Source organism: Abrus precatorius, unplaced genomic scaffold (assembly GCF_003935025.1).
Source record: "Abrus precatorius isolate BTA unplaced genomic scaffold, Abrus_2018 Scaffold0, whole genome shotgun sequence".
Lineage (NCBI taxonomy): Eukaryota > Viridiplantae > Streptophyta > Magnoliopsida > Fabales > Fabaceae > Abrus > Abrus precatorius.
This window is the reverse complement of record NW_020874290.1, coordinates 2,825,486-2,850,243: the sequence shown is the minus strand read 5'-3', so window position 1 is coordinate 2,850,243 and position 24,758 is coordinate 2,825,486. Positions and strand designations below refer to the sequence as shown.

At 38.2% G+C, this 24,758-nt stretch overlaps 1 protein-coding gene and 1 non-coding gene across 2 annotated transcripts; one reads left to right on the top strand and one right to left on the bottom strand.

The window, feature by feature from the left end:
* Positions 1 to 14,315: 14,315 nt before the first annotated feature.
* LOC113853474 lies at positions 14,316 to 14,420 on the bottom strand. The gene has a single exon (XR_003502622.1). It is a non-coding gene; the product is annotated as a small nucleolar RNA R71 (small nucleolar RNA).
* Positions 14,421 to 21,279: 6,859 nt separating this feature from the next.
* LOC113851994 lies at positions 21,280 to 22,636 on the top strand. Its single transcript, XM_027482257.1, has 2 exons — positions 21,280 to 22,512; positions 22,625 to 22,636. Exons 1-2 carry the CDS (start codon positions 21,280 to 21,282, stop codon positions 22,634 to 22,636), a joined length of 1,245 nt encoding a protein of 414 aa, XP_027338058.1.
* Positions 22,637 to 24,758: the final 2,122 nt, after the last annotated feature.

Here is a 24,758-nt window from a genome sequence, read left to right as displayed (position 1 = left end):
GTATATTATTTCGTCGCCTCCTCCCATTAACACACAAATAAAAGAACTTTCTATTTAAATCACCCTCCTTCCCCCATCTCACTCGAGCTTTTTAGGCTATGACACTCTTCTTATTCTTCCTAGCCTTCCAAATATCACCCACCAATATCTGTTGAGGCTCCTTGTCAACATCGAAAAGTTCCATCACAGAATTTTTATCATCAATCCAGCTCAACTCAATTGTCAAATCAGAGATCACCTTATCAACATTTCCAAATACCTTAATCTTCCATTTTTCAATGTAATCTTAACATTCCTCAACCTCTGGCTAGCTCTTTGGGCAGCCCATGGAAGGGTAATATTTCTTATGTATATTCGTAACCAACTCCACCATGCAACAGATGGCGACTCCACTGGGGACTATTGATCAATTGGATTTTTATAACATTATTTCCTCTAATTCCTAGCTCATTAATCCTCTTTTGTGCCTAACTGGTTGAATTGGATCATTTTATGATGTTTGAATTTTATTTGGGCTTTATTTAATTTTTTTCAGTATTTGGCAAATTCTGATACTATTTTGGTTTCTGGACCATATCTTGAGTTGTAGAACTCCTTTAATTGTGATTGTTGATTTGTAGGAAAGCTAAGAGAAAGGTGCACAATTCCTATGAGAGGTCAGAAACCAATTCTGATGATAAGAAGCTGAAACTGAGCCTGGAAAAAGTCAGAATGCTGCAATCGCGGATCCTAAGCAAGGTGCAGTATTTGGGCCATATCTTAGTCCACAAACATCCGATTAAGCCCATTCCAGTGGAATTTTGAAGCTGACATCTAAGGCTACAATTGTCCTTCAGGCCACAAACCAAAAAGAGGCCGTTTTCATAGCCTAAAAAATGGAACAAAGTGACGAACGGAATTTTGAATTTTGAATTTAATTTTTTCGGCTCTTCTCTTCTCTTCTCTTCTCTCTCTCTCTCTCAGCCCCTCTCACCTTTACAACTTGTTGTTTTCCTCCATTAATAGAGGCTTAGATTTCCATCTAATTCAAGGATTGAAAAAGGGCTGAGACACTCTTGAAGATCGGTTTCGCAATTTATTCAACAACAAATTCGATTTCATCTCTTCCTTCTTTCTCCTCTTGCTAATTATGATTTCGAATTGAAGTTCTTCGTTTAGATTGATAATTGTGCAGTTGTTTGATTACATATTATTCGGTTAATGTATGTAATTAATTCTTTAAGGAGTGTGAATTAGATTTTCAGGTTTGAGATCTAAGATTAATGGCATTGGTGAATTAAATTGACACAAATCGATTAGGTTCTAGAGGTTTCTGAACTTTGAGCGAATTGTGTGTTAATCAAATGCATGAGGGTTCTCGTGTGAATGCTTAATTTGAATTGAGGTTTCATTCGAATTTAATGTTAATCACTAATTTGCTGGTTGATGCATCTCCTTGGAATCCGATGATAGAGTAGTCGTAGTTTTTCTAAATTCTTGGATTAGAGTTTTTAATTATTTTTAATTTTTTATTCTAATTAGTTATTCTATAAATCAAACCCCCTCTAAAAATTTTATAATTGTATAACATTATTATCGTTGGAAGACGACTCGGATTGCACCTCTTACTACATAATTTTTATGCAATTCAATTTTTATTAATTTGTCCGAGAGCGACATTCACGATCAACTATATGAGAGTTAAGCCTCTTTATGATAAACAATGCGATTTATTATAAAATGACTCGTTTGTTTATTTATTTGTTTGTTGACTTTGTTCAGTTTAATTGTTTGTAAATATTTTAATAACCATAGGATAAATGCTTATTTTGAATGTTTGTAACCATAGGACAGTGAACTTTTAAATTTTAAAATAATTGTTCACCCTAGGATAGACAATCATATTTAGAAATTTATTTATTTTACATATTGGATTTTTTAGGTTTAGGATATAAAAGGTTTGTATGTCCCTATCACACACCACATTTTTCATTCATTGATTGCATGAGAGCAGCTCTATACCCGAGCCTGAGTTATTAGCTAGGTTAGAGGGTCTATTAGTAGTGCAGGCTAGGATATACTTCCTGTCTGGCCCCGTGAAAAACCCTACCTAGAGTGTGGCTCTTCTAAAAGTGTCCTTGGCTGGTAATTACTTACTATCATGGTACACGGTTGAAGTTGGGTTGTGAGCTCTAGTGGCCTTTTTAGGAGTATAAGATTTCTCAAATAAGACAAACATGCTACAATTTAACCTAAATCCTTAGGATAGAACCCCATAAGCACCTCTATTAGGACACGAGGACACACTTTCTCTATACCCTTTCCTTACTTATCCTTTATTATGCAAACTATTAGCCTTTTAAGATTTATATATATATATATATATATATATATATATATATATATATAGAGAGAGAGAGAGAGAGCAAAAGGCTAGTAATATGCATGATATTGCAGAACTTACTTATTGATACTTTGAACGTCGATTAATTTGAAAAAAAATATCTTTAAAAGATTAATAACTCATTTTCTTAGTGAATCATCAGTCTTTAAGCAATCTCATTTTAAAAAAAATTTCTTTAAAGACCTACGACCCACTAGGTTTATTCCATACAAAAATAAAAAAATGGAATTTTGTGAATTAGTAACCTTTTAATAAAGCTTTGCAAGGGTAATAGGCCAATAATTCATAAAATTCAGTTTCTTTTTTCTTATTCAAATGACTAACAGTGACTTCTCTTATTCTTTAAAGTGCAAGTCAGTCTCGAATAAAGTATCAATAAATGAACGATAAAAATGTTCTCATTCTAAACAAATATTATTTGCTTTCCTTTCATCAAGAAAACTAAGAATCATGTCAATCCCTAGTCATTCCTACAATATGTGTATAAAGGTCATACTCATGGCAGGCCTTGAGAAGATCAACAAGGGACTCAAAAATGATATGACTCAACTTAAGAAATAATTATGGAATGGAGATGGTGCATCCTTGCTCCCCAAATGTTGAGCTGAACAATTGGGTAGTTGTCGAGTTACCTATCATTTTTTTTCAAAGTAATTATTTGTGCAAATCCTATCGCTCTTCCTAAGGTAATTTATTTATGCAAATTTGGTGGTCGATGCTTTGACCCAGAAATCATTACACGTGGCAGCAATGATGGTGAAAGAGATGGAGCTTATTGTGGAGTTTCAAGACATGAACTTGGCTGTGGAGGTAAGGCCAGAGAGTTTATATCTTGGGATGATGACAATTCATAATGATTGCTTGATGTACGTCTGAGATGCTCAGTAGGTGATGAATGAAAGATTTGTCACAAATCTTCATCAAAATATAAACAAAGACTAATGTAATACTAGGGTGCTAACCTAGGTCGTCTCCCATGAATCATTGGATGAGTAACCAAATATCAAACATGTAGTGTGCAATGTATTCAGAAAGCAAATAAAAAGGGGGAAGGGTTTTGTGATTTCATGTTCAATCAATAAAATGTAATAACCCCTCGTTCATTCATATAGACTTTATCCCTATTCCTCTCAAGATTTAATACTCTTCCTCCCCTCCCAGAATTAGGTTAATTTAACAAGCAAAAATCAACCTTATGTTTCCAAACAAATTAAGCAATTCAATGGACTCCAATCTCTCATCTCAAGATTATGCAACCCTATAAATAAACCCAGAATTAAGCAATTCAAGTTTAGAATATCATTAAAACGAATTAGGGTTAATTAAGCAATGTCCCCCTCATTCAACAATTAACTCAATTCAAGAGATAAGGAAGAACAAATTCATGAAAGAAAAACATTTGTATTAGCATTCAAAAACCAAAGAATTCAAGAATCCATATGAACTCACTAAGGATTACAATAAAGTTTAGCCCTCCATAAGGATGGATCTCACAATCACAAAGTAAAAGTTAAGAGAAATCAACAACATCAATGTAAAAATCAAAGAGAAGTAAGAAGAACATGGAAATCAAACCCTAGGTTGATCCTTGGCTATCACCTAAGGCCACTCTAGGCTCTCCCAAAATGGAAAAAATCTAAAAGTGTAAAAAGCTCCATACCTTAATTTCTCAAATTCTATTTATAGTGCAGAAATTTTTGCCCATAGTAACTACTATGGTTTCATAGTGATAACGTGTAGTGCTCCATAGTAGTTACTATTGTCAGGCTTGTGATTTATTATTGAGTAATCTATAATATTTTATACTTGTTAAATGTTAATTGAAGATTTATTTGGTATTGGAATATAATTAGATGGAGTTTGAAATTTTATTAAAAAAAAAAAAAAAAAAAGTGAACCGTATGAACAGTGTCGAATGAACAGTAAAACCGCCTATGAACAGTGCAAACTGCGTATGAACAGTAAAACCGCGTATGTATAGTGACCGCTGACGTCATCAGTGACATCATGGCTGACATCACATACGCGTACAGTGCGTGTACAGTGTTTCTGGCATGAATAGTGTCCTAAACAGTGTTTTCGGCGATGAACAGTAATTCCGGCGATGAAAAGTAAATTTCAAAAAATTTCTATAAAAAGGGGCTTCACATGAAATTTTCATTCCTTTACTCATATCCAAGGTTCTCAAAAGTTCTAAGGCCATATACCACCATTTTCTCTCATATTAAACCCTCATAAACTTAGATTTCTCGCCAGATCTGAGGTTCTACGTCTATTCTAAGGGATTTGAAGTAAGTTTCTTTAAGTTTGAAGCTAGATTTACCGTTTGTTTCTCTTCTTCTTCTCTTTCTCATAGAAGTTCATGGTGTTCTTAGGAGAAACTCCGTTCTAAAGCCAAATCTTCGGTGAATCTTGCTATAAAACAAGTAATATTCGGTAGATCTAGTGTAATCATCGTTCTGAGGTAAGAGAAGTTTACTTTAACCTATGAACTATGTTTTGAACGGTTTAATATGCTATTTCAAGATGTTTTGATATGATTTTGTTAGATCTATTGAATAAAAGCTATTTTCTAAATTGTGACTGCTGTTAATTGATTTAAAATGCTGAGATTTTGGCTGATCTATCTTAAATTTGCCTTAGCTGAGCTGTTAAAGTAATTTTAGCGGTGTGCATCATGGTGAGATATATGTTTTGCATCATTATAGAGCCGAGTTACATGTTTAGGTGGGTAGACGTGTAACGGTAAGTTCATGCTGAGCAGTTGTGCTGTGTTGTCTGGATCCAGATACCGGAATAGGTCGCTCCCGGACCGGCTCGGTTCCTTCTGGATTACTTAGGCTGTGAAACTAGTTGGAAACCTTTTTCATGTTGTGCATTATATAGGCTGAAAATGCATGGGGCTATTGCTGTAAGAAATATTTTGCTCAACGTATATGATTTTATTTTATTTTTGTAAGCTCACCCTTGCATTTCTTTCTATGTCATTATGTGCGTGTGTACTGTGATGATCATACGGTGGTACGTGAGCAGATATAGTAGGTGTTGCATCTACTTCACAGGCTGAGGGGCCAGTGAAAAAATGTTAGAAGCTAGAGTCAAGTAATATTACATCAAAGTCCTTTTTCCTTATATTTTGAGACCTCATGTAGAGGGAGCTACGTAGTACAATTTTGTGTATTTTGAATATTATGAACTAAATGTAATATTATGTTGTTCTGTTGGATATTTGTTGTAAGAAACTTTGTTTTATTTTGAATAAGTAGTGAATTTCATACTTATATTATCTATTATTTATTTATCTTAAATAAGTATGTAATGTTGAAACAATGTTTTCGGTTCCTTACAAAAAGGGGTCGTGACATTTTAGTGGTATCAGAGCATGGTCTAGGTAAACCTACGGGGTGAGGTTGTTAGGCGTCAGTTGTGCATATTAGACATGTGAGTTTTACCTGTGAATCATATATTATAATTTCTAATCATGAGGTTGTGAGGGAACGAGCTTGATCACCTCGGTTCTCAGACACGACAGATGTAGGAAATTTTGGTATATGATACTGGGGTGAGCTATAGGCAATTCATGCTGCGTGAATAATAGGTTGTTAAGCTAAGCTGTAAATGATTGCTGAGATAAGTGTGTTTGCTATGCTGTGTGAATGCTGATATGATGTTATCCTCAGTGCTAAACTGATTAAATTGTTATGATATACTAAATATGAATATATCACTGTAAGTTGAATCTGTGAATATAGCTATGTGGTGGTATTGCTGAATGTGTTAAACGTTAGTAATCTAAGCTAGTCTATATATTAGGATGGCTAGACCAAGAAGATCTGCTACAAACCCTCCTCCTGTTGATGTGAACCAAATGGCTCACGCCATGGAGGCCATGGCAGCCACTATTAGGCAGAGTCTAGATATGATTCAGCAGCAGCAAGCTGCAAATCAAGCCGCAAATCAAGCCGCCACTGCAGCACAGGCAGCAGCAGCTATTGCCTCAGCTGCACCTCCTCCTGAATACCATGGGTTGTTAGAGTTCAGGAAGAACGATCCTCCTCAATTCACGGGGGTGGATGGACCAGATGCTGCTAAACTCTGGATCAGGGAGATTGAGAAGATTTTCCTAACTATGGGTTGCGCCGAGGAGAGGAAGGTGTTTTATGCTACTTATATGCTGACAGGGGATGCATAGATGTGGTGGCACAAAGCTCGTGCTATGCTAGAGGCCCGAGGTGAAGTCATCACTTGGGCTGTATTTAGAAGTAGTTTTTTGGGAAAGTTTTTCCCTTCTCATGTTCGTGCTGCCAAAAAGCGGGAGTTTCTAAACTTGGTGCAAGGAAACTCATCAATCTATGAGTATGCAATACAGTTTGAGCGGCTCTACAGATTTTATTCTCACCCGACCTCAGAGGAGGGGAGATGTCAGATGTTTTCAGACCGGCTAAGAACTTACATAAAGAGGATTTTGATCCCACTCAGGATCACAGAATTTGCTGACTTGGTGGATCAAGCCACCATTATAGAGTCTTAATGCAGAGGATGTTGGTGGAGTTGGGAAGGCTCCATCTAGTAGAGTTGCTAGTAGCTGTGGTAATGGAAGTAAAGGTGCTAAGAAGGGCCCCTACAGTCGGTCGCTACGCCAGCAGCAGTCTCAATCATCTCAGTCGAGAGCATCGACAGCATCAGCCCCGATGCCAGTAGGGACTGTTACTTCTGCATTTCAGCCTAGGGGAGCAACTTCTTCTGCTCCTAGAGCCTCAGTACCACAGGTTGTCAGATGTTTCAGGTGTGGTGGGCCACACTACCTGAGCCAGTGCTCACAGGCTGATGTCAGAGTTTGCTTCTCGTGTTAGCAGCCAGGGCACCTTGCTAGGGACTGTCCTATGCCTAGTGGGGCAATTTCATTTTCTGCTAGCACCTTGCACATTGTTAGGCCTAAAGTGACTAGGGCTCCGACGACAACCAGATCGAGAGCAGAGGGACGTGTATTCACTACTTCTACATCAGAGGCAGCTCAGGCCTTAGATCTTGTTCAGGGGACAACGGTAGTGGCAGGTACTTCTCTTTCTGTATTGTTTGATTCTGGAGCCACGCACTCTTTTATTGCAAACATTTGTGTGAGAAACTTAGGGTTACTGTTGAACGATCTAGGATGTGGATTGGTAGTATCGACACCTACTTTAAGTTCAATTAAGACTTCAACGATTTATGTTAGGTGCCCTATAGTAATTGAGGGACGAAAGTACAAAGTAAATCTTATTTGTATCCCGATGTCAGGGTTAACTGTAATCCTGGGTATGGATTGGCTAACTGCCAATCGTGTGCTAATTGATTGTGGCCGGAGGTGTTTAATCTTTCCTGAGCAGCAAGGCTGTGTAGAATTGATTTCTACTCGCCAAGTAGAAACATCCTTAGGTGGAAGTATCTTGTTTTGTTTTATTGGGAGTTATGAATGCAGAAGTGGAGCAAAACCTTCAGTCAATACCAGTAGTACGGGAATTCCCTGAGATTTTTCTAGAGGATATTCCTGGAATACCTCCACGTAGAGAGGTGGAGTTTGCTATAGATTTGATTCCTGGAATTGAGCCAGTGTCTATAGCACCTTATAGAATGGTGCCGAAGGAGTTGATGGAGCTTAAGGAGCAGATTGAGGATCTAATGCAGAAATAGATGATTAGGCTGAGCGTATCACCTTGGGGAGCACCAGTTCTTTTGGTGAAAAAGAAGGACAGAAGTTCTAGATTATGTGTTGATTATCGCAAGTTGAATAAGTTGACAATTAAGAATAAATACCCGTTGCCGCGAATCGATGATTTGATCGACCAGCTTTGAGGTGCTAAGGTATTCTCTAAGATTGATTAGAAGTCTGGGTACCATCAGATCCGAGTGAAGGATGAAGATATTCCTAAGACTGCTTTCCGCACTAGATATGGCCACTATGAGTATATAGTGATGCCCTTTGGAGTCACAAATGCTCCAGCTGTGTTTATGGACTACATGAATTGGATCTTTAGACCTTTCCTGGATCAATTTGTGGTAGTCTTTATTGACGATATTTTGATTTATTCTAGTTCGTCAAAGGAACATACAGAACATTTGAGGACCATACTTAGTATTTTAAGGGAGAAACAGTTGTATGCTAAATTGTCTAAGTGTGAGTTTTGGCTAGAGGAAGTGAAGTTCCTTGGTTATGTTATTTCAGCTAAAGGAATTGCAGTTGATCCTTCCAAAGTTGAAGCAGTGTTACAGTGGGAAAGGCCGAAGACAGCCACAGAGATTCGTAGTTTTGTGGGGCTAGCAGGTTACTATCGAAGATTTATAGAGGGATTTGCGAAGATAGCTGCACCATTAACATGATTAACTCGCCGTTATCAACCCTTTGTATGGACTGAGGAATGTGAACAAAGCTTTAATGAGTTGAAGCAGAGATTAACTTCCTCGCCTGTGTTGATTCTCCCTGATGCTAGTTGACCGTTAGAGGTGTACTGTGATGCTTCCCATCAGGGATTGGGATGTGTGTTGATGCAAGATAAGAGAGTGGTAGCTTTTGCATCTTGCCAATTGCGAACTCATGAGCGAAATTACCCGATCCATGACCTTGAGTTAGCTGCTGTAGTTTTTGCTTTGAAGGTGTGACGGCACTATCTTTATGGAGCTCAGTTTGATATGTATAGTGATCACAAGAGTCTAAAGTATTTATTTGATCAGCGAGAGTTAAATATGAGGCAGAGAGGTTGGGTGGAATTTCTTAAGGATTATGATTTTCAGCTCCAATATCATCCAGGAAAAGCTAACGTGGTGGCCGATGCATTAAGTAGGAATGTGGTTCAGGCATTCTCCTTAAGAGTTAGTGAAACTCTTTTGGTAGAACAATTCCGAGACCTGAACATACATGTGGACTTATTACCTGAAAAGATTAGTTGTAGCCGAATTGTGGTAACTAATAATTTCTTACAGGAAATTAAAGACAAACAACTGTGGGATCCGATGTTATGTCAGATTGTATTTCTCTTAGGGACAGATAAGACAAAGGGTTTTAGTAAAGGTGCTGATGGTATTCTCAAATTCCAAGGTCGAGTTTGTGTCTCTATAGATATGAATTAAATAGAGCAATTCTAGAAGAAGGACATAAGGGTAATCTTAACATTCATCCTGGTGTTACCAAGATGTATCAAGATCTAAAGCAGATGTTTTGGTGGCCAGGCATGAAGTAAGAGATAGCTGAATTTGTTAAAACTTATTTGACTTGCCAGAAGGCAAAGGCGGAGCACCAAAGCCCTTCAGGAGAGTTGCAGACGATGGAAATTCCAGAGTGGAAGTGGGACCATATAACTATGGACTTTATGTCCCATCTACCTAGAACAGTTAAAAATCATGATGTCGTGTGGGTCATAGTTGATAGGCTAACCAAGAGTGCGCATTTCTTGCCAATTAACATGACCTTTAGCTTGGAGAAATTAGCAGAATTGTACATTAGAGAGATTGTCAAGTTACATGGAGTGCCTTCTAGTATTATCTCTGATAGGGATCCTCGATTCACTTCCCAATTTTGGCAGAGTTTCCAAGAAGCTATGGGCACACAGTTGAGGTTGAGTTCTGCATATCATCTGCAGATAGATGGTCAATCTGAGCGTACTTTTCAGACCTTAGAGGACTTATTGCGGACTTGTATTGTAGAGCAGAAGAGTAATTGAGAGGCTATGCTTCCTTTGGTAGAATTCACTTATTATAATAGCTACCATTTGAGTATAGATATGGCACCATTTGAGGCTCTGTATGGTAGAAGGTGTAGAACCCCTATCTGTTGGTTCCAAGATGGAGTACATTTGATGGTTGAGCCTGAAATGCTGCAAGAAATTAAGGAGAAAGTTGAACTTATTAGAGAAAAGCTGAGAGCCACCCAGAGTCGACAGATTCTTATGCTGACTGACGCAGAAGATCTCTAGAATTTGAGGTTGGTGATCACGTATTCTTGAGAGTATCACACACTACAGGCATGGGGCGAGTCTTAAGAGCCAAGAAGTTAACACCTAAGTTCATAAGACCGTATCAGATATTACATCGTAGAGGACCAGTAGCCTATGAATTAGCGTTACCACCTCAGTTGTCAGGACTACATAATGTTTTCCATGTGTCGCAGCTAAGGAAGTATGTTTCTGATTTGTCTCATGTAATTGAGCCTGATGTTGTGGAGTTAGGAGATGATTTGTCTGTGGAGGTCCCAGCTGCTCGTATCGAGGATACTAGAGTTAAGGAACTTAGAGGTAAGTCTACTCGGTTAGTAAAGGTTGTTTGGGACCCAGCAACTGGTGATGCCACATGGGAGTTAAAGGAAAGAATGAGAGAGTTGTATCCTCATCCTTTCTCTGAGTGATGAAATTTTCGAGGACAAAATTTATTTTCAGGGGGAGAATTGTCAGGCTTATGATTTATTATTGAGTAATCTATAATATTTTATACTTGTTAAATGTTAATTGAAGATTTATTTGGTATTGAAATATAATTAGATGGAGTTTGAAATTTAAAAAAAAAAAAAAAAAAAAAAAGTGAACAGTACCGTATAAATAGTGTCGAATGAACAGTAAAACCGCCTATGAACAGTAAAAACTGCGTATGTACAGTGACCGCTGACGTCACTAGTGACATCATCCTGACATCATGGCTGACGTCACATACGTGTACAGTACGCGTGCACGGTGTTTCCGACATGAATAGTATCCTGAACAGTGTTTCCGGCATGAATAATAAGGCAATGAATAGTAAATTTTGAAAATTTTCTATAAAAAGGGGGTTTCACACAAAATTTTCATTCCTTTACTTATATCCAAGGTTCTCAAAGAATGCTTTACTCAAAAAGGATCTCCACATAAGGCAAATAAAAAATTAATGTGGTGAAAGAATGCTTTAACCTCTTAAGCTACATCATTTAAGGCATTCCACTCTAGTTGTTGTACTAAATCACTCAAAAGAACTCCCTCCTCTTGAGTACCCACTTGACCTTGTCACCTTCCTTGGTTAAATTTGAGCCTATCCTAACCCCATTTGTGACCAACAAAGCCCTCATGATAGGTGGTTCGTTGTGTCTAGACAAAGGAGATTGAGAATATGGGCAAGCCTATGGTAGGGTGAGGCTAAATGCATGGATTGAGGGAAAACACTCAGCCTGAAATGTTATTGAGTGATGAGTGAAATACCACATTGTGAGATGGATAGTTTCTTTGCATTATGTGAGTCACATGAAACCTTGCTTGATTCTTTTGTTTCAATTTAGTGGGACTTTGCATGGAATATTTGACATGAATATGATTCCTCTCTTGAATGAGTCTATGGTTGTGAAGATGTTGGAAGTGCTAATTAAAGCATGAAGTTGAAATGAAAATCTCAAAAAAAAAATAAAAATATTTGGATAAATCCAACCTTGTTCATTTGATTTGCTTGAATTTTGATTTGCTTGAGGACAAGCAAAAGTTTAAGTTTGGGGTTGTGATGAATCCACTTTTTATTATATTTTTACTTGCCTTTTTGGTGCTTTTTGATAGAAAAAATGGACTTAGATAGTGAAAATAATATAGAAATTACATTTTGAGTAAAAATCATAGGTTTATTAATTTTTAGTTAATTTGCATTTAATTACATAGATATAGATTGTAATTTTAATTATCTTGATAATTTTGCAGAATCCCCAAGTTAATTCTAAGAAATCTTAGTCCTTAGATGAAAGTTGCCCCCAAAGTAGCCACTTTTAGGAGCAAAAGTGGCAACTACAGCAAGTCTAGGCATTAAAGATTCCTAAGTAGCCACTTTCAAGACCAAAAGTGGCAACTCCAGAGAGCTCCAGGGACGCTAAATTGGAAGCATGATGCGCGTGGCCACTATTGCCTTTCAAAGTAGCTACGCGCATCCAAAGTTCCCACTTTTAAAACCAAAAGTGGCAACTCCAGAAGCTCCAGGAACGCCAATTTTGAAGCATGATGCGCGTGGCCACTATTGCCTTTCAAAGTGGGTACGCGCATCCAAAGTTCCCACTTTCAAGACCAATAGTAGCAACTCCAGAGAATTGACAATTTTACGAGAATTGCGCGTGGACACTTTCAAGGCCCAAAGTGGACACTTTCAAAGGCAAAAGTGGACACTTTGGTGACATGTCATCCACTATAAATAGATTTTAGGAATTAGGGTACGGGACTTTTGACACTTTACACAATTTTTCCTTGCCAAATTGGGATAATTTCTTACGACATTGGAGTCTTGGGTGACAGCCAAAGGTCCTCTATAGGTTTTAATTTCTAATTTCTCTTTTGATTTTTGTTGAATTTACATTAATGATGTTTACATTCTTGCATTTCTTTCTCTCATTTGTGAAGCCCATCCATATGGAGGGCTAAACTTTCTTGTAATTCCTAGTCAATGCACATGAATCTTGAATTCTTGGGGTTAATTGCAATACAAATCTTTTTTTCCTTGAATTTATTAACCCCAATCTCTGAATGAAATGGAATTTGCATGAAGGGAACATTGCTTAATGAACCCTAATTTACCTAACGAAATTCTAAATCAAAATTGCTTAATTTTGATTAATCCTTGAGGTTACTTAATCTTAGGGATAGAGATTGGAGCCCATTAAGATGCTAAATTTTAATTAGGATGTTAAAGTTAGTCTTCGCTTGTTAGATTAACTTAATTCAAGGAGAAGAAAGGGGATTATTGAATCATTTGAAAGAATAATGATGGAACTCATTGCTTGACTAGGGATTACTCATTTTAATTGATTGAATTTCATTAAATTTACATTTCGTTCTTGATTAAAATCCGGAAATTGACAAACCTGCCCCCAATTTACTTGCTTTAAAATACATGTTTACACTTGTTCGATGTATGTTCCCAACCAAAAATTCCTTGGAGACGACCTAGGATAACACCCTAGTACTGCACTCATTTCTTTGATGAGGATTAACGACAATCTTTTGCATGACGAGTAGCTAAATTCGTTTCATCGAATTGGCGCCGTTGCCGGGGAGTTTTTGGTGCTTAACTTATGTTGAACATGCTTGGTGCTCTGTTTTTATGTCTTGCATGTTAGTGTGTTTGTTTCGTTTTGAGTTTTTGTGTTGTGTTGAAAGTCATACGAATTTTGTGATCTGTTTCTGCATTGTTGTTGCATGATTTTCTGCATCATTTCCTTCATTCAAGTGTTGCAACTTATCAATTACTCACTTTCAATTTTCTGCACTCATTTTGCTGCATATTTCTCTGTTTTCTGCACTTTTGTTGCATAATTCTGCAGAATTCTGCAGAGAGATTTTAAACTATTCTTGTTATTTCATTTACTCAATTTGCTTTCAATTTAGTTAGTTAATATCTAGTGCATGACCCGATCAAACCCTGGGGATTTGTATCCATTAGACCAGGAGATTGATAGGACTTTTTATAGGAAACTTAGGACACATAGGGATCACTCTGAACACTCTGAACCATCATCATCTCCTACTACATCTTTGAAATCAGTGACACCAATTTCTGTTTACTCTTCTACATTTTCACTTGACTCTAGTTTTGGACCAATGGCAGGTGATGAGAGGACTCTTAAGGAGCTAGCTGCACCGGATGTCACATACCAAACATTGTGCATCCAATATCCAGATGTGGACGCCCCTTTTGTTTTGAAAACTGGATTAATTCACCTTCTACCTAAATTTCATGGTTTTGCAGGTGAAGACCCTCACAAACACTTGAAGGAGTTTCACATTGTATGTTCCACCATGAGACCTCAAGGTGTACCGGAGGAGCATGTCAAATTGAAGGCATTTCCATTCTCTCTTATGGATTTGGCTAAAGACTGGTTGTATTATCTTCCACCTGGCTCTATTACAAGTTGGGACACCCTCAAGAGATTGTTCCTGGAAAAAATTTTCCCTGCCTCAAGAGCTGCCTCAATAAGAAAGGAAATATGTGGTATTAGGCAGCTGGAAAGGGAAAGTTTGTATGAATATTGGGAGCGTTTCAAGAGACTTTGTGCTAGCTGCCCCCATCATCAGATAAGTGACCAGCTCCTAATCCAATACTTCTATGAGGGCTTACACCCAATGGATAGGAGCATGATCAACGCAGCTAGTGGGGGAGCCCTAGTTGACAAAACTCCCGCTGCCGCTAGAAACCTCATTGAAAATATGGCAGCTAACTCTCAACAGTTTGCTACAAGGCAAAATTCTCTCATGTCTAGGAGTGTTAATGAAATTCAAACTTCAGACTCACACAAGCTGGAGCATAAGCTAGATGAGTTGGCTTCTATGGTGAAACAGTTGGAATCCATCCAAAAGAATTCTGCTGCATATACACCTCCACCTCCATCCATTCTAGCAATGCTTTGTGGGATTTGTTCATCTACGGATCACTTCACTGATAGTTGCCCCACATTGCAAGAAACTGAATCTTCAGAAGGTAATCCTCAAGCTTATGCTACTAATATTTACGCTAATAAATTTCCTTTTCAGCAGCCGCAGCAACAACAAAGCTGGGATTTATCTTCCAATAGATATAATCCCGGTTGGAGGAACCATCCTAACTTAAGGTGGGGAGGAAATGCACAGCATCAAGGCTCTAGCCAACCATCCAACAACCATTTCCAAACGCATCAAGCTGGACAAAGTAAGCCATATTCAGCCCAACAACATCACCATCCATCATCTTCATCTCAACAACACCATCAAACATCCCCTTCACTAGCTCCTGCACCTCAAAAGAGTGAGTCATCTTTGGAAGACCTTGTGAAGCAACTCACCATGAGTAATCTCAATTTCCAGCAACAGAGTCAGGCCTTCCAATAACAGACTCAAGCAAGTATCAAGACCTTGGAGAATCAAATGGGTCAACTTGCTTCATCCCTAAATCAACTTCAATCTCAAGGTTCAGGCAATCTCCCTACACAAACTGTAACAAACCCAAAGAATGTGAGTGTCATTACCTTGAGATTTGGTAAGGTGATGCAAGAGCTAGAAATGCTTAAGGAGAAGGATCCTAGTTGCACTTTAGCTGCAAAAGGTGAAGGAGGAGAGATTAAGAGCCAAGAGCAGCCTGCACCTATGCCCACACTATGTCAACCAAAAGTGGTAGACAAAGAGGAGAGGTCCATTTCTATTCCCTTCCCTCAAAGAATGGTTCAGCCCACCAAGAAGCAAGAAGAGGTTGATAAAGAAATTTTGGATACTTTCAGAAAAGTTGAAGTCAATATCCCCTTGTTAGATGCTATCAAGCAAATCCCAAAGTACGCAAAATTCCTTAAGGACTTGTGCACTCATAGAAGGCAGCTAAAGGGTAATGAAAGAGTGAACATGAGGAGGAATGTATCAGCTCTTTTTGAGAGGCAGAAAACTTCCATGCCTGAGAAATGCAAAGATCCAGGGACGTTTACTATTCCCTGCATTATAGGCAACAATAGGATAGATAATGCCATGCTTGATTTAGGTGCATCTATTAATGTTATGCCTTTATCTATCTTCACATCTTTGTCTCTTGGACCATTACAGCCCACAGGTGTCATCATCCAGCTAGCAAACAGGAGCACAGCACATCCAGCTGGACTTGTGGAGGATGTGTTAGTGAGGGTGAATGACCTCATTTTTCCAGCTGATTTTTACATCCTTGACATGAAAGAGTCAATGGATAGTGTTGCACCAATCATTTTGGGAAGACCGTTCTTAAAGACTGCGAGAACGAAGATTGATGTGCATGCCGGATCACTTACTATGGAGTTTGGAGACAGTGTTGTCCGCTTTAACATATTGGATGCTATGAAGCACCCAAATGAAGAACACTCTGTTTTCCACATTAACCATCTTGATAAATCAATAGATGATAATTTGTCTGAATTTTTAGGAGGAGACTCACTCCTTAATTTTTCTGATTATGTAGATACTTCCAATTGTGAATCGTGTAATAGTTCTTCTCTGTGTGAAATTTGTGCTGAGATTTCTAATTATTTGAATGCAAATTCTACTACTTTCAACGTTGATGAACCTGAAAATTCCATAGGGTGGGAATGTGATGTACTGAGAACATTCTGAGAAGCTCCCGGTCATTATTTCCACCAAGCTTGAAGGCGATCAAGAGAAGATATTATTGGAAGTAATTAAAAGGCACAAGAGAGCTATTGGATGGACTTTAGCTGACATTCATGGTATTAGCCCTCTCCTGTGCATGCACAAAATTCTGTTGAAAGGGGGGACTAAACTAGTGAAGCAACTTCAGAGGAAAAGAAAGAGAAAGAGGAAGAGGAAGAGGAAAAGGAAGCCACAACTCCAAGAACTAGAAGCGCTGCACTTAGGAGCATATGAAGACTCAAGAACCTACAAGGAGAGAACCAAGCAGTATCATGATAAATTGATAGGTAGAGGAGAGTCCTGTGTAGGTCAAAAGATGCTTCTATTCAACTCATGTCTCAAGTTCATGACTGGAAGGCTGCATTCCAGTGAATGGACATCGCCTGAAGCATTTTTTTTGGAGAACTCAGTTCCCTTGGAGGAGGTTGAAGAGGTGGATGTGTACTCCCCCATCATTTCCTTCAACCAAGACCCCTGTCATGAGTAAATTACTTTGCACGTCAAGCTAGTGACGTTAAAGAAGCGCTTTGTGAGAGGCAACTCACACGTGAATAAGGAATTTTGTTCTTTTCCTTTGCATTCTTTCAATTGAGTTTTTGTTCTTATTTGTTTTCATTTGTAGATAGATTTCTAATATAATTCAATTTTGTGTAAATAATTTTCTGTGGACTTAGAATTTTTGCAGGGATTGTGGCAGCAACAAACACTTTGGGTACTCATTCATGCTTGGTACAATTTGTTTTTCGTGAGAGTGGTCACTTTCATAGGCCATAGTGGTCACTTTGGCTCAAGGTAACATGTTTCTCTCTGTAGTTCCCACTTTTAAGAGTGAAAGTGGCTACTTTGACACCTAGGAGGTCAGTAGTTTGCGCGTGGACACTTTCTAGTCCAATAGTAGCCACGCACAATTCACTTTGCATTTTGGGGCTCACTATAGTTACCACTTTCTTCGTTGAAAGTAGCCACGCGCATATGCTCACAAAGAGGAACTCTCTGAAGTTCCCACTTTGAAGCCCCATAGTAGCCACGCGCAAACTCACTTTGAATTTTGGCTTACTGTAGTTGCCACTTTCTCACTTGAAAGTGGCCACGCACACTTGTCCCACAAAATAACCCACTGGAGTTCCCACTTTGAAGCCCCAGAGTAACCACGCGCATATGCCCACACACACAACCTCACTGTAGTTGCCACTTTCTTCCTTGAAAGTGGCCACACGCACCCACTTTCACGTTCCAAATTTCACACACCCACTCACTCCTAGTCCCAAGACGCACCTTCCCTCACCACACCCAAGGCTTCAAGCAAGGTAATTCTCTCAATTTCTCTCCATTTATGGTTAGGGTTCTTAGATTCCCCAATTTGGGGCTTTTCAATTTTACTTGTTTTTTATTGAAATTGAGGTGTAATTCTTGTGTAATTGAGCATTCTTACATGAATTAGAGAGGGTGAGGTCCCTAACTTGCACCCAATGGGGTGTATTACTCCCATCCAATTGGGCGTTCCCACTTTTGCCCCCAATAGTGACCACGCCCACTTCCTCTTTGCCTTGACTCTCATTTGTTGTTTTTGTTATGCTCCCCTCCTTCATTTTTATGCTCTAAACATGCCAATAATGCTATTAAACTTCTTGTTCATGTGTGTTAGTGCCTAAAATTGGTTCGTGCCTATTTCCATTTAGTTTTGTCCCCTCCATTTTGCTGTTTTGCTTTTCAAATTCCATGCCATTTCACTTTTGCTGCACTTGATTCTCATGCATATTACAAAATTAACCATGATTGTTGCTCTTTCTGGGTGTTAAACATGCTTTTCGTGACTTTAATTTCACTAATTGCTGCATTATGGTCCTTGAGCTTAGAAGCCATATTCTGCTATACATTTGATTGCTATACCTAGTGACCGTATGCCACACCATTCTCTGTGCTTAATTGTTCTTGTCTGTACCATTTGAGCTCTATGCTTTGCCCACAGAATGCCTCTTTTTATGGAATGGAATGTGTTTGTAGGCTATGTACCATGATTGACATTGGTTTCCCTCTGAGTCATATGTAGCGCTATACACCCTTTTGCACACAAATTACTTAGGATGATATCAAATTATTTTGCAGCCCCTGGTTTGATTACTTGTTGTTGTGTGTTACCATGGAGGGTGACCCAATTTCCCTGCACTACCCATTCACATATTCTTTCTTTTCTGCAGATAATGTCAAGCAATCCTAGAAGGAACTTTGAATACATCATCTATAAAAAGGGGGGTGAACTCTTTGTCCCTTTTTTGCATTTATTTCTATCTTACTTTTCCTCATTTCATGCCTTCTCTTTTCTTTTTAATCTAGTCCTGTTTTATAATTTTGCTTTTATGCTCTGATTGCATTTCCCATCCAACCCATACTCATTCTCATTTTTGTACATATTTCCGTTCCTAACATTTTGAACATATTTTCTTGCGGGTGAATTGTGCTCACATTATTGCAATTCTTGTCACCTTTACCATGGTAGTGAATTGGGCCTCTTACTTCTTTTTCTGTGTGCATATTACATGTATTGTTGCATTCATCCTCTAGAACTTGCCTTGTTTCTTAATTGAATATGCATTGTGCAATTTTTCATCTAGATGATTGAGGCCTTCTTTCCACATACCCTTCCCCCCACCCTTGCACCTTGTAACATCCTATATTTTGATTTAAATAAAATGAGGTTTGTTAAAGTATAATTGGAATAGATTTGGATAGAATTTATAAAAAAAAAAAAATTAAAAAAAAGTGAACAGTAAAACCGCCTATGAACAGTGTCGATGAACAGTAAACCGCGTATGAACAGTGAAACCGCCTTTGTACAGTGACGATGACGTCATCAATGACATCAGCATGACGTCATGGCTGACGTCACATCCGCGTACAGTACGTGTACAATCCGTGTACAGTATGTGTGCATAGTGTTTCTGGCATGAACAGTTACCGCGAACAGTGTTTCCGGCATGAACAGTAAGGCGGTGAACAGTGTTTCCGGCGATGAACAGTAATTCGGGCGGTGAACAGTACTTTCGAAAATTTTCTATAAAAAGGGGGTTGCGGACGAAATTTTCATTTCTTCACTCCTATCCAAGGTTCTAAAGTCATATCTCGCCATTTTCTCCCATACTAAACCTCCTAAACTTAGATTTTTCTTCAGATCTGTGATTCTACGTTCAATCTAAAGGATTACAAGTAAGTTTTTCTAAGTTTGAAGTTAGATTTACCGTTCGTTTCTCTTCTTCTTCTTCTTCTTATAGATGTTCATGATGTTCTTAGGAAAACCTCCGTTCTAGAGTTAAACCTTCGGTTAAATCCTTGTAAAAGCTCTGTTATGAGGTAAGGGGGGGCTCTACTTTATCATTTCGTTATGTTTATTACTTGTATTCTCATAGATCTTGTCATGTATGTAATTATATGTGAAATAATTCCTGTTTTATGAGAAATAATCGGTGAAAAGTGAGAATAATTAGTTGTTTATGTGATTTTATGATGAGTACATGGTGAAATTGGGATATTATGTTCAAATAGGGCATGATAAGGTATATTGAGGATGGTTGATATGATTTTATGATTTTGTGATATAAAATATACGAAGAGATGGATGTTTCATGTTTGAATATATTGTGTTTTATGTAAAAATGATGTGTATTGTGAATGTGCCATGGTTTGATGTATATGATGAAAAGTATGTGGAAATATAATAAAAAATATGTGTAAACATGATAAATGGCATATGTGAACATGTGAATATGCTCAAAAGAGTATGAGATGGAAAAAGATATGATGTAAATAGTTACAGAGATACACTGGGGAAGTGGAAGATGGAGACGATATGGGATATCTTGGGGAAATGCAGGGTGGTGAGTGACATTCGGGATTGTGCACGAAATATTGTGTTCGAATGCACCACATGGCCACACACTCATTTCTCGACTTGACTCTTGACCATTACCTTTGCTAAGGGGCCGTCTATTGCATGCGTTGTATCCGTATTGCATTGGGCCATCCGGCGACTATTTACATGAATGTGTAAGACCTCGAGATAGAGGCATCGGATAACTGTGGCCACAGGGCGCGGTAAGCACGGATAAAAGTAAAAGAAATTGTGAATCTGTGTAATGTAATGCGCGTTGAGATGAGAATATACTTTATATAACCTTGTGATATGTAATGCCATGATGTTTTCGTTAATCGTGATAAGATGTGTTTTGTGAAGAATGTATATGTTATGTATGAGTGGTAGGGTAGAGACTCACCCTTACACAACATTTTTCAGGAAACCAGGACGAATAGTACCAGGCTCACAGTGCATGGATGGATGAGAACTGCTATAGGACTTAGTTATTTTGAGTTATATAATGAATATTTTCAGTTCTATAGCGTTCTTTTGAAAATGTTGTAAAACTACTATTCCTCTTTATTGCTGATGAAAACTTTAGAATCTTTGTTTTCCTGAATTAATGAAATTTTACTCTATGAACCTTATATCATTTCAATGTCTTTTCCTTATTAGAAAGTTTTGAAGGAAAATTTACTTTACCATATTAATTTTTATGAAAATTTATCATGTATTGAGGAAAGAAATATAAGGTGTTACAATTTTGGTATCAGGGCAGTTCATCCAGACCAGACTGGGGTATGGGACTAACATGTCTGTGTTGTGCAATAGATATACTAGAATATGAAATGATTATTTGCTAATATGACTTGTTAGATGTGAATTACGTGAACTAGATCTATCTATGATAGAATTAATAAGTGATTTGAGTTTATTGCAAGATTAGAGCTATGGCTGGTAGAGGTAGACCTGCTGGTGCTACAAATGAACTCCTGGAGCGCATGACCCAAGTCTTAGAGACTTTGGCACATAACCAGGAGGCTGAACCAGCCGAGTATAGAGGACTTTCTTCTTTTACTAGGCATAACCCTCCAAAATTTGAGAGAAAGTTTGATCCTGAGGGAGCTCAGAGATGGATAGCAGATGTGGAGAAGATTTTCCATGCCATGGGATGTAGAGAGGAGCATAAGGTAACTTATGCTACTTATATTCTGAGTGGAGAAGCTGAGGACTGGTCGAGATTTGCTAGTCAAACTCTACTGCAAGAAGATGGTTATATTCCTTGGGAGACATTTAAGGCAACTTTCTTGGGAAATTATTTCCCTAGAGATTTAAAGAAACAGAAGGCTAGGGAGTTCCTTGAGTTGAAACAAGGAAACATGTCTGTAGGTGAATATGCTGCTAAATTTCATGAATTGATGAAATACTGGCCTCACTATCAACATAATGATGGAGAGGAAGATCTATGTGCTCAATTTGAACATGGGCTTAGGCCAGATATTCGAGCTGCTGTTAGTGTATTCCAGCTAACAGATTTACCCACTCTAGTGAGTAAATGCAGAATATTTGAAGCCAATACTAAGGGTAAGACAGTGGATACCAGAATCGGTGGTCCTGTGAGGCAAGACCGAAGGCCTCCAAGATTTTCTAGAGGACCTTACTCTAGTCCAAATCAGTCTCAAGTGAAGGGGATTGTATCTCAAGAAGATAGTAGTGGTGGTTCAGGTTCTTTCAGAAGGCCACTAAAATGTTTCAAGTGTGGTGGACCTCATATTAAAAAGAATTGTCCTCAACTTCCACCAACATGTGACATTTGTGGGAAAATGGGACACTCTGCTAGTGTCTGTTGGTCTGCTCCACAGAAGAGCGGAAGCGTGAGTGTGGAACAAAGACCTAAATCTAGAGCAAGCACTGGAATAAAGCCAAATGTGAAAGGCAAAGTTTTTGCTATGAGTGGAGCTGAGGCTTCAAAATCAGAGGAGCTTATTAGAGGTAAATGTATCATAAAAGACCGACTTGTAGATGTGTTGTTTGATTCTGGTGCTACTCATTCCTTTATTTCTGTGGATTGTATGAGATGTCTAGAATTACCTATATCTGAATTGTTTTGTGATGTTATTGTATCTACTCCTACGGGTAAACCCGTAGCAACTTCTTCTGTGTGTTTAGGTTGTCCTGTGATGGTACATGGTAGGAGTTTTAGTATAGATTTGATTTGTTTACCTCTTTCCCAACTTGATGTAATTTTGGGAATGGATTGGTTGTCATCCAACCATGTTCTATTGGACTGTAAAGAGAAAGTCTTGATTTTTGGCACTAAAGTATCAGAAAGTGCCAAACTCTTAGGTCCAGATCCATTGGAAAATGTAATGAGTGCTAAGGCTTTCATGGTTCTATTTTCAATTGAGACTGAAAAGGAAATGAAGCCTGAGTATATCCCAGTGGTTAGAGATTTTTTAGAAGTTTTCCCTGATGATGTTACTGAATTGTCACCGGAAAGAGAGATTGAGTTTACTATTGATCTCATTCCGGGAGCAAATCCTATTTCTGTTGCACCATATAGGATGTCACCAGTGGAGTTGGCTGAGGTAAAGAAACAGGTAGAAGAATTATTGCAGAAAAGGTTTATAAGGCCAAGTGTGTCACCTTGGGGAGCACCTGTTCTTTTGGTGAAAAAGAAAGATAGGAGCATGAGGATGTGTGTTGATTATAGGCAATTGAATAAGGTAACAATAAAGAACAAGTATCCTATTCCTCGAATTGATGACTTGATGGATCAGTTACGAGGAGCTTCCGTATTTTTAAAGATTGATCTGCGATCTGGTTATCATCAGATCAGAGTCAAGAGTGAGGATATTCCCAAGACAGCGTTTAGAACCCGATATGGCCACTATGAGTATCTAGTTATGCCATTTGGTGTGACTAATGCTCCTGCAGTATTCATGGACTATATGAATAGAATTTTTCATGAGTTTTTGGATAAATTTGTTGTAGTATTTATAGATGATATTCTGATTTATTCTAAGACTCATGAAGAACATACAAAACACTTGAGAATTGTTTTGCAAATACTAAGAGAAAGACAGTTGTATGCAAAATTCTCTAAGTGTGAATTTTGGTTACCACAAATCCAATTTTTGGGACATGTGGTATCGAAAGATGGCATTATGGTGGATCCAGTAAAGGTGGAGGCAGTGGCTCAATGGCCAAGGCCTACTAATCCCACAGAAATTCGCAGTTTTCTGGGACTAGCTGGCTATTATAGGAAATTCATTGTAGGATTTTCTAAAATAGCTTTTCCTTTGACGAAGTCAACAAGAAAAGGAAAGGAGTTTGTGTGGAATGAAGAGTGTGAAGCTAGTTTCCAAAAGCTGAAAGAAAAAGTTAACATCTGCCCCTGTCTTAGTTTTGCCTAATCCAGAAAAGAAATTTGATGTGTATTGTGATGCATCTGGGCAAGGGCTTGGTTGTGTCTTGATGCAGGATGGAAGGGTAGTTGCTTATGCTTCGAGGCAGTTGCGTCCTCATGAAGTTAATTATCCTACTCATGACCTAGAATTAGCCTCGGTGGTTTTTGCCCTTAAGATATGGAGACATTATCTATTTGGGGCGAAATTTGAGGTATTTAGTGATCACAAGAGTTTGAAGTACTTGTTTGATCAGAAAGAGCTAAATATGAGGCAGAGAAGGTGGATGGAATTTCTGAAGGATTATGATTTTACATTGTCTTATCATCCTGGGAAGGCAAATGTGGTTGCTGATGCTTTAAGTAGGAAGTCTTTGCATATGGCAAGTATGATGGTGAAAGAATTTGAGTTGATTGAGAAGTTTCGAGATATGAATTTGGCAGTAGAGGTGCGACCTCAGAGTTTGTATCTTGGGACTTTGATAATCAACAATGATTTCTTAGTTAGGGTTCGTGATGCCCAACAAGAAGATATGTTCTTGCAAGAAATGATGAGGCAGAGGGGTGAAGGAAAGGATTTGGAGTTCCATTGTGATGCAAATGGATTGATTAAGTTCAAAAACCGTGTATGTATTCCTTCCAATAATGAGCTTAAGCAGATGATACTTGAGGAGGCGCATAAAAGCAGAATGAGTTTTCATCCTGGTGCGACAAAAATGTATCAAGATCTTCGTAAGAATTTTTGGTGGAATAGAATGAAGAAGGATGTGGCTGAGTATGTAGCAAAGTGTTTAACTTGTCAAAAGGCGAAGGTAGAACATCAACGTTCACCTGGGATGTTGCAGCCATTAGAAATTCCTGAGTGGAAGTGGGATAGTATTTCTATGGATTTTGTGTCTGGTTTGCCAAGAACCAAGAGTAATCATGATGCAATTTGGGTGATAGTAGATAGATTGACTAAAGCAGCTCATTTTATTTCCATTAATATGAAGTACAAGTTGGAGAAGCTAGCAGATATGTATG

What these genes read in the sequence shown, in the direction of transcription:
- LOC113851994 (XM_027482257.1), top strand. Translation starts at nt 21,280, where the DNA reads ATGGCTGGTAGAGGTAGACCTGCTGGTGCTACAAATGAACTCCTGGAG.